This window comes from Carettochelys insculpta, chromosome 3, assembly GCF_033958435.1.
Source record: "Carettochelys insculpta isolate YL-2023 chromosome 3, ASM3395843v1, whole genome shotgun sequence".
Taxonomy (NCBI): domain Eukaryota; kingdom Metazoa; phylum Chordata; order Testudines; family Carettochelyidae; genus Carettochelys; species Carettochelys insculpta.
Window position 1 is genome coordinate 95,978,452 of NC_134139.1, and position 17,333 is coordinate 95,995,784.

At 42.6% G+C, this 17,333-nt stretch overlaps 1 protein-coding gene across 1 annotated transcript in view; it reads right to left on the minus strand.

The window, feature by feature from the left end:
- The window catches only part of UST (uronyl 2-sulfotransferase), a 250,940-nt gene that overhangs the window by 97,324 nt on the left and 136,283 nt on the right, over positions 1 to 17,333 (minus strand). The window contains exon 5 of the mRNA XM_074990414.1: positions 7,352 to 7,505. Coding sequence (XP_074846515.1) covers positions 7,352 to 7,505 — 154 coding nt within the window. The remainder of the gene's footprint in view (positions 1 to 7,351; positions 7,506 to 17,333) is intronic.

A 17,333-nucleotide genomic window follows, 5' to 3' on the forward strand; every position in this document is an offset into this window, starting at 1 on the left:
GGGCAGATGATGTAGCAGATTGGTGCGGAGCTAGTCTACAGAAACGAAGCCTCTCCACACTGGACAGGGAAATGTGGAGGGAAATACCGAGAGGGGTATCAAACACCAAGGGGCACTGAACCCATGGTTGTTGATTATGGTGATAATGACTGACAAGAAAACATTACTGTTGATATGTTTTGTGTAGTTATCTCTGAAAATAAGAACACAACCTAATTTGGGGGACCCAAATTATCCATCACTGAGCCTTTATTATTTTTAATTGATTAATACAGAATTGAAGAATCTGAGTGAACAATAAACTGTGTTAAAAGCATCACATTCACTGAAAAGTTAAATATGAGACAAAATACACAGCTTTATTTAGAGACCAAACATCAAAAAAGAGAACTGTTGGAGACTATTAAAAGAACTCATTAGAGAAAAGAAAAAAAATGTTCTAATTGGGTCAGCTGGCAGGTGGCTATACTTGAGAAGCATCCTGAGTCACAGCATTAGTTATTGAAGCTACTGTGTGATCATTAAATGGGAATTTACAGCTGCAAATTTAAGCATCGGTACTGACGCACAGAACACCACCAGTTATCTTAGAACAGGCGTATAATACTGGCAGTATGCTAGCCTCTTTGTGTGCACGGCTTTGAAGGCATACCAATACCTGGTTGGGCACAAACCAACCCATGTTTATCATGAACACCACCGCCACTGCCCCAGGAGCCACTTGCTTATAAAGCAATGATCTGTGTTAAGAGAGATGGGAGGACTTACCCAAAACTAAGATGACCCTCTGAACCCCACCATGCTCTTTCCCCTAAAAAACGGCAGCCTCCCTAACACAGACTATTTTCTTTCATCCAAAGAAAATCTTTAGGAAGAAAATAGGGAGGGCTTGTAGGTGGAAATGATCAGCATAGTGCTTCTAAATGGCTACTCTGCTGTATGTACAGGGCTACAAATGTTATACTTATTTTCTTCACAGATACAACAGGCAACTGATGTAGCAGATATTACACTGGCCATAAAACCCATAATCTCAGTTAAAATATAAGAAAGTACGCACTTCCTCACATTACAAAGGAAAGGATTAGATACAGTCACAGGCCTATAAAATTTGGTGAGGCAACACATCTTCAAAAGTCTCTAACGTCCTGGAACGAGTGACTGCTGTTAAGTGAATTTCACTGGCAGCTGGCCTGCCCTTTCCTCAGACATGAACAACAACCCTCTTTGAGTAAGACATCTGACAATCAAAGTCTGCCAAAAGGAAGAAAACAGAATTCAAAAGGGAAAATTTTCTTTACAGGCTTCTAATGGAGCATTATGAAGATGCAAATGAAAACAAAAAACAAATTAACTTTTTACTAAGTTGTTGACAAGGCCTCTAAAAACACAAAGTGGTCTTTGAGCAAGACAATGGGACACTGACACTAACATTTTACTGGTCTTCTGCTACTACAGTTTCTTCTCTTGTGCCTTTGATGTGCAAACAGGGATGGATCAAACTGCACATGCGTGTGATTGTGTATATGCACGCGCGCGCGCACACACCTCTTGATTTTATGCACCCCCATTTAGCGGACTTCGGGGACAATGGATAACTCTATTGTTTCTGAAATCCACTGGGGTCCATAAAATCCTAACCCTCCTCCTGCCCTCACTACCCACTCCCCCAAAAAAGTTAAGGGACTTACCACTGCCACCTGGAGGAGCCGCCGGAGCCGCCACATGCTCCTCTCACCAGGGATGGAACAGGTATGGGGGCAGGTGGTACTTGCAAATGTGCCCCACCCCAGGCGGGAGAAGCACATGGCAGCTCCAGTGGGGGCTCCTCCAGCTGTGCACAGTGAGGCAGCTCCAGCTGTGAGTGGCAGGGAGCTTTCTGCCACACATGGCGGGGCCCCAGCTGTGGTTTAGCAGCTCCACCTCTGTGGCACGCTCCAGCAGTTCTGGCTCCAGTGGCTGCAGTTTGGTGAGTTCTCAGCTTTTTTGTCTTGGGGGGGCGGGGAGATGGTGTGGGGGACTGTGGCAGAGGGAGCCGAGTGGGTGAGTAGTAAACCCTTAGATTTAATGGATTTTCAGGATAAATGGACACGCCCCCCACCCCCATTAGTCCATTAAATTGAGGGTTTACTATATGTAAAAACTTGCCAGAGCAGAAACATGGTCATGTTGTTCCATTCTGTCATTAACATTCAACGTAAGAGGGAAAATACAAAATTATACAGAGCTATGAGGTTCCAGTCCTGTAACAGTGCCTATTAGAAGTAAATATACAGACAGCTTTATGTATTTGGTGAACCATAAGTCTTAAAGAATGGGTTAAATAGCATAAAGCCTCATTCGTTTTTAAGCAGAGATTTGCCCTACTTCAAAGTTAAATTTCAAAATAGGGCACTCCTCCATTCCTGGAAATGGAGTAAGGACTTTGAAGTTGGAGGAAGTTAACTTCGAAATAAGGAAAAATGTGTGTAGACTCTTAAACAACAGGCAAGGCCATGCTGCTACTTGCAGGATCAAGTACACAGCATTCTAGAAATCTATTTTTTCCTAAGGGGAAGGCACGACGACTCTAGTGTAAATATATTTTCCCAACTGTTGCGTTCTGTACACAGAGAACAGAACACAAATACTCGCCCACTGCACACACAATAAAAGCTGCTAATCTGCCTTCCAAGTACAAGCTGAACATCTTAAATCCAGTACTCTCTTGTCCGGCAACATCTGTGGTCTTACTGCAGGACCAGTGAGTCCAGAGGTTGGGGCCATGGCAGTGGCCTGTAGCCTGGCATGGGCCAGAGCTGGAGCCCCCGCTGCAGCATGGGGGGAGAGGGCATGGAGGGGCTGGAGCCCTTGCTGGAGACTCCCACCACAGCATGGGGCCGGGGCTGGAGCTGCTGCTGCAGTGTGGGGTTGGGGTAAGAACCCCTGCCAGAGGCTCCTGCCATAGTGGGAGGCTGGAGCCCAGAGCCCCCGCCTGCCAGAGCAGGGGGCTGGGAGCTGGAGTCCATGATAGCCTGGGGAACCTGGAGTCCCAGGGGAGTGGGAGGCTGCAGCTGCCTAGGGAAGAAGCCCTGGACCGAACCCTGGTCTGGCACATTCCGTCATTCAGTCCCTCTTAGGTCCCAACTGCCAAACCTGGGAGATGCAAGAATGACATCCATCATCCAAACTGACTCAGAGGCCCCTCAGTATCCCCAGACATGCAAATAATGCAGAGACACTTTCGACACTTACAAATAAATTTAGATGTGATAGAATTTTAAAGGGCTCTCTCATGCAAGTATCTCAAGCAGTCATACGATAAAACTAGCAGAGAGAGCAAAAAAAACCAAAATGATGCAGCTCAGCATATGTGCAAAAATGTAGCCTTGTTTAGGTTAAACTGAATTCACCTAAGATGTTACTGAAACAACTTGTGAGTTGTGCTGTTCAGCAGAAGTAACTCAGAGTTACAGTGGGAAAAGGGCACAGGACACATCTTGTACCTCCTCTAATTCCTTGCCCATCCAAAAACTTTTTTAGAAAAGATCCTGACCTTCTGGATAGGAGGGAAGCAGTAGATGTGATATATCTTGATTAGTAAGACTTCTGACATAATCCCACAAGACATTTTCCTAAAGAAATGGTGAAATTGCTGCAAGGTGAGTGCACAACTGTTTGAAAGACTATACTCAAAGGAGTAGTTATCAATGGTTCATTGTCAAACTAGAAGTGGATATGTAATGGGATCCTACAGGCTCGCTGCCGGATCCAGCACTATTCAATATTTTAATTAGTTGCATAATTGAGTGACCTTGCATAATTGAGTGAAGACATGTTTATAAAAATCAAAGCTAAGACAGATTCCAAGCACTGTAGAGGGCCAGATTAGAATTCAAAACAACCTGAATGAACTGAAGAATTGGTTTGAATTTAGCAAGATTAGATTCAATAAAGTCAAGTGCAAAGTACTTCATGTATGAAGGGAAAAAGACAAACAAATCCATAATGGGAAATAACTGAGTAGGCAGAAATACTGAGGAAAATTTTCTGGGGATTATTATGGATCAGTGAGCCAATGAATGAAACTGAATGAGTCAACATGATGCAGCTGTGCAAAAGGCTAACATTTACGTGAACTTAACGGCCACACTGGGTCAGACCAATTTTCCATCTAACCCAGTATCTTGTCTTCCAACAGTGGCAAGTGCCAGATGTACCAGAGGATATGAAAAGAACAAGATAATTTGCTGAGTGATCCATCCTTGTTATCCAGTCCCAGATTCTGGACTCACAGGTATAGGCACACCCACAACATGGGGTTGTGTCCCTGGCCGTCTTGGCTAATAGCCACGGATAGCTCTACAACACTCAGTGAACTTACCCAGTTCTTCTTGGAAACCAGCTATACTTTTTTGCCTCCACATAAATCCATTCTATGGTGCATTAACAGGAGCGTCATATGTAAGAAACAGAAGGTAATTGTCTTGCTCTAGTCGGTACTAGGGAGGCTTCATCTCTGTCCAATTGTGGGTGCTGCACTTTAGGAAAGAGGTGGGCACACTGGAAAGGGTCCAGAAGAGAGCAACAAAAATAATAAACCAGTTAAGACCACCTGACCTTTGAGGAAAAGTTAAAAGAAAAAAAGGGGGCACAGAGAAAAGAAGACTGAAGAAGAACCTGATAAGTAGCCAAAATACGTTGAGAGTTGTTACAGAGAGGACAGTGATAAATTGTTCTCTCTAAGTCCACTGAAGCAGAACAAGTAGTAATCGGCTTAATGTGCCTCAAGGCAGATTTATGATGGATATTTGGAAAAACTATTCAGGTAGTTAAGCTCTGGAATAGGCTTCCAAGAGAGCTCTTCCAAGGGAGATAATGGAACTGTTATCTTGGGAGGTATTTATGTACTGGTTAGACAAAAACATGTACTGGTTAGACAAAAACCTGTCAAGGATGGTTTAGGTTTAGCTGGTCCTCCCAAAGGGCACAGGACTGGATCTGATGATTTTTCATCCAGTCCTCTGCACCATTACCATGATTCTATACCCTTTCCTTTCATGTAGTTCTCTGGAGATTCTCATCTGTTTTGGTTTTGTACCATTTTCTATAAAGGTCACATAAGCCGTGTCTACACGTGCACGCTACTTCGAAGTAGCGGCACTAACTTCGAAATAGCGCCCGTCACGGATACACGCATCGGGCGCTATTTCGAAGTTAACTTCGACGTTAGGCGGCGAGACGTCGAAGTCGCTTTCCTCATCAGGAGATGGGGATAGCGCCCTACTTTGACGTTCAACATCGAAGTAGGGACCATGTAGTCATTGCGCGTCACGCAACTTCGAAATAGTGGGGTCCGCCATGGCGGCCATCAGCTGAGGGGTTGAGAGACGCTCTCTCTCCAGCCCCTGCGGGGCTCTATGGTCACTGTGGGCAGCAGCCCTTAGCCCAGGGCTTCTGGCTGCTGCTGCTGCTGCTGCTGCTGCAGCTGGAGATCCATGCTGCAGGCACAGGGTCTGCAACCAGTTGTCGGCTCTGTGGATCTTGTGTTGTTTAGTGCAACTGTGTCTGGGAGGGGCCCTTTAAGGGAGTGCCTTGCTGTTGAGTCCGCCCTGTGACCCTGTCTGCAGCTGTGCCTGGCACCCTTGTTTCGATGTGTGCTACTTTGGCATGTAGACGTTCCCTCGCAGCGCCTATTTCGATGTGGTGCTGTGCAACGTCGAAGTTGAACATCGACGTTGCCAGCCCTGGAGGACGTGTAGACGTTATTCATCGAAATAGCCTATTTTGATGTTGCTACATCGAAATAAGCTACTTCGATGTAGGCTTCACGTGTAGACGTAGCCATAAAGCGGCAAGCTGCCCTATCACAAATGTGCCCTAAGGATCATTTGCCTTGGTTGTCTCTAAACTTTCAAGTAAGCACTTCTTATACTTCAGCTGGCGAGGGAAATCATAGCTCTGGCAAATGAATTAAATATCCACAAACTGGAACCAATCCACGTAGCAATAAGCAGCAACTTTACAAGGTGGTGGAGTAGGCTAAAGCTTATTTCGGAAACTTGCAAGCTAAGTAATTTCAAATTTTCATTTGATTACAAAATTTAATTCCATCTTTCACATATATTAAATGGTTTATTAAAAGGTTTATTCCTAATGCTACCAATCCAGTGTGTTAGGTTAGAGCGTGCACCGTTGTAGCTAATGGGAGTTATAGCATTGACTGTGATGGTGTCAGAATGTCACTCCATATTTTTGTCTTTGCTGGGACATTATGTGTACATTACACATTGGAGATGGGTGTTCAGCAGGTCATCTTTAGCAGCCTGTTCTATTCTCAAGTTGCTGAGGATACACAGTATCAGTGTAAAAAGACAAAATTAGCACAGGTATCTGACACAGACCAGAAAATCAACCATTACTAGTACTTATGTTACCAAAGAAAGCTGTGCAACTAAAAAAACAAGAATTGGAATCAGATCGGTCTGTGAAAGACACCACTTGTAGCTGGTTGACTTTATTGCAGTTTTGCAGGAAGAACATGAAATTTTTAGCTCACCCATTTTTAAGCACGCTAGTAAAATTGCAAGATTGACATTTCAGTCTCAGTCTCAACAACTATTTAAATATCCAACGTATCAAATACAGGCCCTGATCCAACAGCTATTAAATCTTTGGGTTTCCATTAATTTAATTCCAGTGACAGCTGGATTGGGCTCAGTTATCTTGACAAAATCAGTATCTTCCAGAACTGTATTCAGAACTCTGTGCAAGCTTCAACACTTGTCTTCTCACCAAGAGAAGTTGGTCCAATAAAAGATATTATCTCACCCACCATCGCCCTCTAACATAACAAATAAATAACTACATTCCTGACCCAAGCAGGTTATGCACTCTACAACCTGACTAAAATCAAGAACATACAACTGATCATCAAGACCTACAACAGGAATGACTGAAGGGAGACTGAAGATAAGTTGGGCCTTGCTTACACTAACCTTACCTGTTACTGATCTACCCTATGCAACTTCAGCTATGCAAATAGCATACCTGAAGTCGACATACATACCATGGCCTCTTCCACGTCATAAGGTTGGCAGAAGGTGCTCTCCTGGTGACTCCAGCTACACTTCTCATCCTGGTGGAGTACAGGAGTCAATGGGAGAGCACTCAGAGATCAAATTATCATCTAAACAAAGATGATAAATCGATGGCTGGTGGATCGATTGCTGCACTATTGATCTGCCATGAAGTGGAGACAAACCCTCATTCCTCAACTTCACAAGCATCTTATTTCAACGTTTGCAGTTATGTATCTGGATGGGGAACAAATAAGTATTTTGTTAACAGCCTTTCATTTACAATAACTTACTAGATATCTTTCTTCTTGCCTCATACTTGGTGTGCGGATCATATGATTCTGCTCTCCTCTCCAGTCTCCAAATCGACGGAAAAAATAGTTGGATAGAAATCGATTGACAGGATCCCTAATAATATTGATGTATACTGGCTGTTCTCCTCCAAACCTGAGGGAAATGGAAATGTGTAGGTCTCATTAGATGTTTATAGACATATGTGCACATCTCAAAAATCAAATGCTTTAAAAAGTTGCTGTAAGTGTAAAGTTGCTGGAAGATTAGAAGCTGTATGAAGGACCTTACCCATAGCAACAGTGCTCAGCTCCATATAAGAGTGGATCAGGCCCTTTTACACTAGAAGGTAACTACAATATCGTATTACACACATTTCAGCCAGAGAAAAGTTCCCTACAACGAAGAGCAACTATGCCAACTATTATGGCTATATATGGAGACTTGCTTATCTCACAGAACTGGAAGGGACGTTCCTCATTGAGTCCAGTCCCCTACCCTCTTGGAAGGACCTATCACCATCCCTGTCAATTTTTTTTTGTAATCTATTTGCCCAAGATCCCACAGTGGCCCCCTCAAGGACTTAACACACAACCCTGGGTTTAGCAGGCCAATGCTCAAACCAATGAACTATCCCATTCAGACTCTCTCATTGAATTTTTCAGTGAAAGTCCTTTCTGCAGTTAAAAATGGTTCTCTGGATTCCTACTCCCATGTACTAATTTCCTATCTGGAAAAATCACATCAAAGCCCAGGGAGGCCAAAATGGAAGCAAAACATATGCCATGGCATTCTAAAAGATGGCCATGAAAATCCTTTCATCTTTAAAATACAGATGATGATCTAAGAGAGGCCAGCTAGCAATACTCTATCTTGTTTCAGCAGCATTAACTTGAAAAATGTGCAACAGCTAACAAGTGCTTCACAGGGCTGGGTGAAATCCCCCTTTTATTTATGATGTGGCATAGACACATTTTTTCCTTTTTTTTTAATGGTTATTATTAATTTAATTTAGTGCCTTAACTTTACATTGTGCTTTATACAGTTTTTTTTGTTTGTTGTTTTCTTTTCTTTTCTTTCTTTTTTTTTTTTTTTTTATTAAAGAGCCAACCCACACCTCAAAGAGCTTAAAATGTGAATCACCATTACACAGAACTTTAAGGAAAAGGAAAGGACCATAATTAAAATAAAAGTAAAATATAACCTAAACCATCCCCACCCCCGAATTGTGTATATGAAGCCATAGTCCAGGACCGCATCTCCACTTTACAAGGCTGCCCCTCTTTTCAGAATTAAATCAATTTTGGCTTTTATACAGCTAAGCATTTTCTTCCCTAAAAGACAGCTGGAGTCTGAAATATTATAAGCTATGTTTACATTATCATCTAAACTGCTCAGTTCCAGAAGGAAAACGTCCATCGCAGCCAACAGCTGCCTGCCATGACATATCCTGATGCTTCCAGGAAACACTGTCTTCAGAGTATTAGCAGCAGCAAAGATCAGCCAAGTAAACTTACTATATGTATGTATACAGTATAAACATCAATCAAAGCAAAATAAATATTATTCAAGAAGGAATAATTCAAACTGGGACAAGCGCAGAGGACTACTATATTCACCCAAAAAACTGACAGCCTATTATAGGAGAGGAGTCTAAAAGTGACACACTTGTTAGGCTAGTAAAACAAAGGAGGCGGGGAGTAAACCCCATGGAGGGAGAAGAGCTATTTAAGCTGAAGGATAATACTGTCAGAAGAACAAATGGACATAAACTAGCCCTGGAGAAATCTAAGCTGAAAATCCAAAGGTTTCTAAACCATCAGAGGACTGAAGTTCTGGAGCAGCCTTTGAATAGGAGTACCAGTAACAAGCAACCTGCCTAGTTTTAAAATGGTGCTCGATAAATGACTGAACAAGATTCTATAACAAGGTTGTCTATGATAGCAGGGGCTGGACTCAGTTATCCAGGATGTTTCTTCTAGTCCTATTTAGATTTTCAGAGCAAGAACCTTTTATTAAAAATATACACGGGCATACAAACAGGACTCCTCACCTCTGAATTGTTTTCCTGATTATATTATTCTATGAGTGCAAAAAGTACACTATTAAGAAGCATAGTAATACTGAGCCTCTTCCTCCTCAGATTGATTGAGTGGAATTTGCCATTTCCTTCCAAGGGGGTTCGGATTGGAATACAGAGATTTAAAGCACCAGATAATTTTAACTGTACTGTAGGGCACAGCTGCAATAATGTTACAATCTGGGTCAGAGCCTCAGCTGGTGTCAATTATCCACTGAAGTCAATGGAGCTGGGGTTCTGGTCCTTTTTTTTTCCTCTATACTTAACTTCAAATCCTACCTGATTAATATGTCATATAGCACCACTGGCAGTAACCTGTGTCATTCCCACTATTTTAGGTTTTATTGCATATAATGCCATAGTTTTATCTGCTGTGTTTACAGCCATAATTTATGAATAGTCATCCAAAACACCATTGGATTTTGGAGCATCAATGACTATAAAATGTCCATGAATCTTACACTCATCAATAGTACATTTTCTTGGTCTGAAAAATCAATTAGTTAATAAAGTTTTAAATTTAATTTAGATGGTTGAATGATGTGCCAAGTACTGCAAAATTTTCTTTGGAAATGGAGTCTCCACTGTGTGCCAATTTTTTCTGTTCATTCGAATGAGAGCTCTCCTGAGATCTCCTAGCAGACCATGTATAAATTACAACAGCAATAAAAGAATTACAAATGCTGCACTGGTGGCTGATTTGTTTGTTTTTTAAATAGTGGATAGCTCCTTTATCAGTAGGCACAGAGGTTCTCTCAGCTTTTACATACTTTTATATTATATACTTTAATTGTATTTGTTTCTACTGTATGTGAGGTTAAAAACAGTAAAAGTGGAAACTAGCCATTATATTTCAGGCTGTTTTTGTATACCAGTTCAGTAGCTAAAATATGCACAGGAAGAAACAGGCTTACTCATCTTTTCAGGTGAATTGCTTCCCCTAAGGGAAATTAGTCTGCCTGCCTCACCTATGCAAGAACTTTTGCTACATCTTAATCTTTTAATTGTAAAAGTTTCTATACATAAATAACATGCTTTAAGCTAAATTTAGTTACACTAAAATCAGCTAGTCACTATCAGTCTACACAGGCAGACCACTCTACGTAAAAAGAGACCTCAACCTTTTATTTACAGCTTTGTCTGACCAAGAATCAATAAAGCTATTAGCACAATTGTCCAGGACACACTGCAGATTTAATTGAATTGAAGCATTATTGCAGCAGCCGTTTCAAGTAACCAGACATGGGGCAAAGCTTCACAAGAGGACTGCAGAAAGGTGCTACTAAATGATGATGACGACGACAACAGGTAAGTGCTTGTCAGTTACAGTAAAACGAATCGTCTGAAGGGACAGAGCAATGTAGAGAATTAGAAATAGGAGAGCATGGCAATGTCAAGCATCACCACCTATTTCCTTCAAAGTAAGCCTGTTTCTTACGTAAAATATCACAGGCAAGCAGCAGAACCCTCCCAAAGATGACCTGCTGCAATGTATTGCACACAGTCCTCAGACTAGTATTTCTCTACCCACAGTCCTGCCAGCCCAAGCACTGAAAATTAAAAGTCAGGCCCACCAACATCATGAGTCTGTTTTTTTAAAAAACTGGATACTTTTTATTTGCCTTCTTGTTTCCAAGCATTTAGGCTACACTTTGGATCACGTATCTTGGTTCTTCTCTGGACCTGTAAGAGCTTGATTTTTTTTTTTTTTAAATGAAAGCTAAGGTTGTCACCTCACACACAAGTCTTTGTAACTTGGGTCTTTCAGCAAAATCACCTCAAACAGTGCAAGGCTTACAATAAAATTGCAAGGGCTGGCAATACTACATTCATTAACTTAAAATTTCTGGAGCCCTGCACTAGAGTCACAACTTTGGGAAAGGTCATTGTAAAATACAACGATTCCCCAGGGTATATGTAAACTGCCTAGCCTACCAAACTGTTAGAACATCACACTAAAAAGTATCGAAAGTCAACCTCTCTATTAGCTCTTGTCTACAAAGTACGTCAAGGTGTTCCAGATGGGATGTAAGCACTAGCAGTGACTAGCAGGTTGCACACTCACTGGGCCATGAGGACCCTGCTGATGTGCATGAAAAGGTCCTGGGCATGCAATAATGTATAAACACACAATATAATAATGGCCATACTTGGTCAGACCAAAGGTCCATCTAGCCCCGTATCTTATCTTCTGAGAGTGGCTAATGCCAAGTGCTTCAAAGGAAATGAACAGAACAGGAAGGTACCCTGCTACCCATGCCCAGCTTCTAGCAAACAGAGGCTGGGAATACTTCAGAACGCAGTTCCGCATCCCTGACCATTCTGGCTAATATCCATTGATGGACCTATCCTCTCTGAACTTGTTCAGTTCTCTTCTGAACCCAGTTATGGTCTTGCACTCCACCGCAACCTCTGGCAATGAGTTCCACAGTTTGACTATGCACAGGGTGAACAAATATTTTCTTTTATTTGTTTTCTGCCTACTAATTTAATTGGTGAACTCTCCCTAGTTCTTGTGCTGTGAGAGGGAATAAATAACACTTCCTTATGTACTTTCTCCACACTAGTCATGATTTTATAGACATTTATAATATCTTGCTTTGGCAGTCTTCTTCTTTTCCCCCAAGATGAAGAGTCCCACTCTCATCATTCTCTCTCCAGATGGAAACTTTCACAGCCCTACAATTTTTTCTTGCCCTTTTCTCTGCCTTTTCCAATTTCAGAAAGTCTTTTTTCAGATGGGACAACCAGATCAGCATGCAGTATTCAAAATGTGAGAACACCATGGATTTATATAGAGGCAATGTAATATTTTCCGTCTTATTATCTAATCCTTTTCTGATGATTTCCAACCTGGTGAACTTTTTGGACTGCTGCTGCAGGGCATGCCAGCAAAGTCCATAGAGACTAGTTAGTTTGCACCACTAGAATTTACAGTCCACTAGTGTGGACTAGTGCACCAGACAGACAAGCCTTTTGACTTTATTTGCCTTAGGTGCCTTGTATGGTGCTGAGAACATCATAGGGTTTAGCAAATACTAAATCAAATGAATTACTATTACTTACTTTTGTCGTCTAGAAACTACTCCCTTCTCCCCTTTGTGACTGCATAACATCTCTGTGGTAAGCAAATGCTTAAGTAGAATATTAGCTAGTGTGTTTTTGGTTCTCTTCAGCATTTTGGTATCTGGCAACATAGAAGGAGCCAGACCCACGCAACTAGCTAGTTCTTCACAGAACATGTGCAAGTACTCCAGGGACAACAGCTTGGGAACCTGTGAACAGACACTTATTGGAGACTCACTTGAAGGGGCCAAGATCAGCTTCATAATAAATCATACTTCTATCTAAATACATATATTTTTCCCTTTTACTGTGATGTCTAAGGTGATTATAAATGAACAAGATTAGAGAAGAATATATTTCTCTAACCTGCTTACTTTGTGCATCTCATATCACGCCACATAAAACTGGTTTCATTGCTTCCCTGCCATAGTCAGTCCATTTTCCTGTTTGCATGGGTCACACAGCAGACAAGAAGAAAAAATTAAAAATAAAAACCAATGTGTGTGAAAAAACTACACAGAAACGGTGAGCAATTCAAAAGCGACACCCAACTCTACTTTTATTCCATTTTATGCAACTTACTAAATTTCAAGTTAACATCTCTTTAATTAACAAAATGTGCATAAAGGCTACTATAACTTCAGCTCTTGGGATTTACCTGAATCACATGTATGATGGTGCTGGGAAACCAAGGCTCCAATAATCTGAAAGACTGCTCTCAGGTTCTTCTGATGAGGTGGTCAGCCCACACAAGGGTGAACAGGGTCCACAAAGAGCCAGTTAACTTTATATGCTGCAGCTGGAGCAGAACCAGGGGTTAACAAGGCCTAATGGCAGATGATCCCAATGGGAGAGAATTATAGAGCTGGGACATGGGAGCAGGAGAGAGATCTCCAGTCACTTTCTGGAAGAATGGGGAGATGGTCACGGTCAAAGAGCAGATACAGGGGGAGAGTAAGTCTTGGGGTTCTGCTCTGGACTAGAGAGGGTCTTACAGGAAGTCTGGGGAACAGTTGACTCTTCAGAGATAAACCCAGAGATAAGCAATGAGACAGAGATGGAGTAAGAGCCAAGGGAAACAACAACTAGGACTGGGACTGAGCAGATCCAGGTTGCTAGTCATAGGGTGCCTGGGTTTGAACCAGAGAAACAAGCAGACTTGAGATACCCTAGCAGTCACTGGCAAAGTGGCTCAGGACCTGGAGTTGGAACAGAAGACTGCCCGAGACAGCATATAGAGAGCTTGTTCAGGAGGACTTTATTACTCCAGAAGTTGGGGACAGACTATACATTGACCTGACCAGAGGACAGTCACAAAGAGGGAGTACCCTTGGTCTACAGGCAGATGGCACACTGCACAAGCAACCAAAGAAAGGGGAGCTAGATGTGGCAAAAGTTAACCCTCAGACCCAGCCACAAAGAGGTGCCCCTGGGGTGAGTGGAACTCCCTTCAGGCTGCCTTATTCCACACAGTATTTTTCAAAAATGTCCCAGGTTACATAAAGGCCAAAGAGCACACAGCTGTGATGTGCCTTCCAAATCTGTAACTTTCAAAGCCTCTTAAATCAGCCACTTCTCCATTGGTTTAGAGCAGATCAAAGGCACTTTTCTCCAGTTAAGGGAATATCACCACTGAATTTCAAATTTCTATATTTTCAGACATTTCAGCTACAGAACTGTTCACTGGAAGGCTGCACTAATTATTTGTAGGGCACAAAACTATAATTTCTGAAACTTTACTCAGACTAAAACCCACCTTTACACGTTTAAGACTGCCTCGCCACGACAGAAAATAAATGTTGTCTCATGTAGAGACCAGACCTAGTAAATTTGATCGTAAATATTCACATTTTTAAACAGTTATGGGTGTCTGAAAACAGTGTTTAGAACTGAAATGTCTCAGCAATGGTAACTATTGTGCCAGGTATTACTATAATTATCTAGGGATACCTCTGCCTAGGCTAACTAGAAGTTATCATGAATATAGCAAGCTTCAAAATATGCCAGTTATTCTTCCTTCAAATTGACTTTCTGCTGCTAGATGGAAGGCCTTGTTATTGGGCGGCTTTGGAATGTCTGTAAGTACAGCAGTGCAATGGCCCAGCTGTACCTGTACAGATACGAAGATGCTCTATGGCAGGGGTCAGCAACCCCTGGCACAGGTGCTAATAGTGGCACGCGGGCCAATTTTCATCAGCATGCAAGATGGGAGCTAGGTCTCACCTCTCCTCCACCATGCAGCAAGCTCAAAGCCAGGCCACCTGTGGATTAACAAAAGACCAGCTAGTGCTACCAACCACCACCTAAATGGTAAATCTGTGTATCTTAATTTATTTGTTAATGAAGCTGTTGTAAGTAGGAGTATTAGTGCTCTTAAAAGGTATCACTGGCACCTGACTATACATAGAGGTCAAAAGGTCAAATTTCAGCACTCCCCCTTGGAAAGGTTGCTGACCCCTGCTGTATGGCAATAAGAGAGAACTCTTCTGGGGGCAGGAAAAAAACAACTCACCTCCAGGCACAGCATAACCCATGTCAGCAGGAGAAGTTCTCCAGCTGACAGAGCTGGACACAAATGCTTATGTCAGCATAACTTGTATCACTCAGGAGGGTAGACTATCCAAACCTCTGAGTGACATACATTTTACCAATGTAGGCTGTAGTATGGACATAGCTTAATATTCTAGGATTTGAGTTCAAATATTTGGGTGTTGCACTAAACTACTCAACTTTAAAAGAAAAGGGAAAAAAAAAAGAAAACAAACAGCGTTAGAGTTACATGATTTTATACACACACTTCAGTTTCCCAGATGAAAAAACAAACAGTTTCAAAGTGAAATCACCGTCCCAAAGCCATGCACACTTGACCCACTGCAGAACAGCCCAAGAACAACAAGGAATGCTGGAATGTCAAACCATTTTAAAACTGAACTCTTGAACTGCTTTTGAGTGGGTGAAAGAAAGAAGTTCAATTTTAAAAAAAGGAGGACGTTCCAGGTCTTCTGAACTCTGTCAGGCAACCTTTACACCACATAACTGCCACTTCGCAGTGTTCCCTCTAATATTTTACATTTACGTGTGGAATGCGTTTTGTTTAACACCTCTTTAATCTAGCAGAGAAAGACTTAACAAGAAACAAAGGCTAAAAGCTGAGGCCAGGCCAGTTCAAACTGGAAATTAGACATCAGTTTTAACTGCAAGAGTAATTAACTACTGGAACAAACCACCAAAGGGTGGGAAATGGATTCCCCATATCTTGATGGCTTCAAAATCAAGACTGGATTATGCTCTTGATGGTAAATGTGCTTTAGGCAAACATACATTATTGGGCTCAATGCACAGGGAATTTAGTGAAATGAAGTGGTCTGTGATAGAGTAGCGGAACTAGGAGTGAAAATTTGGGTGGGCCCCAACTTCTGGTGGATCGGCAACCACCGAAATGCTGAGCCCACTTCAGCAAGGACACACAGACACTCAGCTCCATCTGCCTGCTCTCCACTCAAGAGCAGAGCTGAGGGCACCAGCAATCTGCAGTCACACCTTGGTAGGGAGCAGTGCACATTGACAGAGCAAGAGCTTGCAGGCTGTGGGCATCAGCACTTCCTGGGAAGTAACTTCAGCCCAGACAGTGCCACCTTTGCTTTTCTGGTTGGCTCTGCCCAGCTGGCAGCAATGCAAGGGAGCTCAGCCAAAGTGTTATGATGAGGGCAGTCGGTTTCCAAAGGCTGGCAGGGGCATTGTGGATGATCCAGGGGGCACCATGCCCCCAAGGGAGGTGCAAAAGCATTCCTTAATCAGCCCCTGTGCTGGCACCTTCACCCCAGCACTCAGCTCTTTGCAAGGACATGGGTAGGTTTTGCCTTCCTAATCCCTTGGGTCCCCTGTAGCGACAGCTCTCAGTCTTCGCCCTGTTTTCTCCAAGCTTGCCTGCCCCAAGTCCCTTCCGCCCCCAGCTCTCCAGATCCCAACTCCTCTAACATCCTTCTGGACTTTAATCACCCTTTCCTCCCATTTTTCCCCCTACTTACCATTGGAGGTGAAGTACTAGAGACACAGGGCCTCAGCTGATGTCTGCCACACAGCTGGCTGAGCAGCCACAGCTGTTCTCCCCACGCCTCCCAGGAGTCAGAGATCCATCAGTGAAGGGCTCAGCCTGGTTAGGGGGATGAGCCGTAGTTGGAAAATACCCTACTCTCCTCATGAAATGGCAGCAACAGGCCCCTGACTGCCCCAGGCAGCATGTCCTCTCTCTGTGAACTACTCATCACTGTGCCCCAGCTCCTTCTACCGGGTGCTAGCAACAGATGCTGCTGCTTTATCTGTAGCTCCTGACCCAGCTGCTGCTGTTAATAGCAGTTATATAGTATGGTGGGGGCTTACAAGGCACATGAATGACTGGCCTTTACAGTTTGTGCTGGCGGTGTTACTTATTTGGGGTTTGTATTTTCTGAAATATGAATTGATAATGTAAATTAAAATGGGCATTGACGGTTTAGATTTCTAGACTTAGTTACAATGCCTATGTGCAGTATTATACTGAGTAGTAAAACAGCATGAAAGTTCTATCCATTTTCTCTAGCCATAATCCTTATCAAATTAAAGATTTTCTTACATTTTCAGGGTGTGACGTACTGAGATTCTAATCCATTTTTACCACTGCACGTATGTTTGATGTGTTACCAAAAAGGTATTAACTGTGCCTGGTAAACAGAACATCACTGTAAAGTGTCTCAGGGTTCAACTGTTCATTCAAAATGGTCCTCATTAGCAATATCTCTCTTTACAGAATAAGACCAGGCAACACTTTTTAAGCCATATAGTTCCCCTAGTTTGCCCTG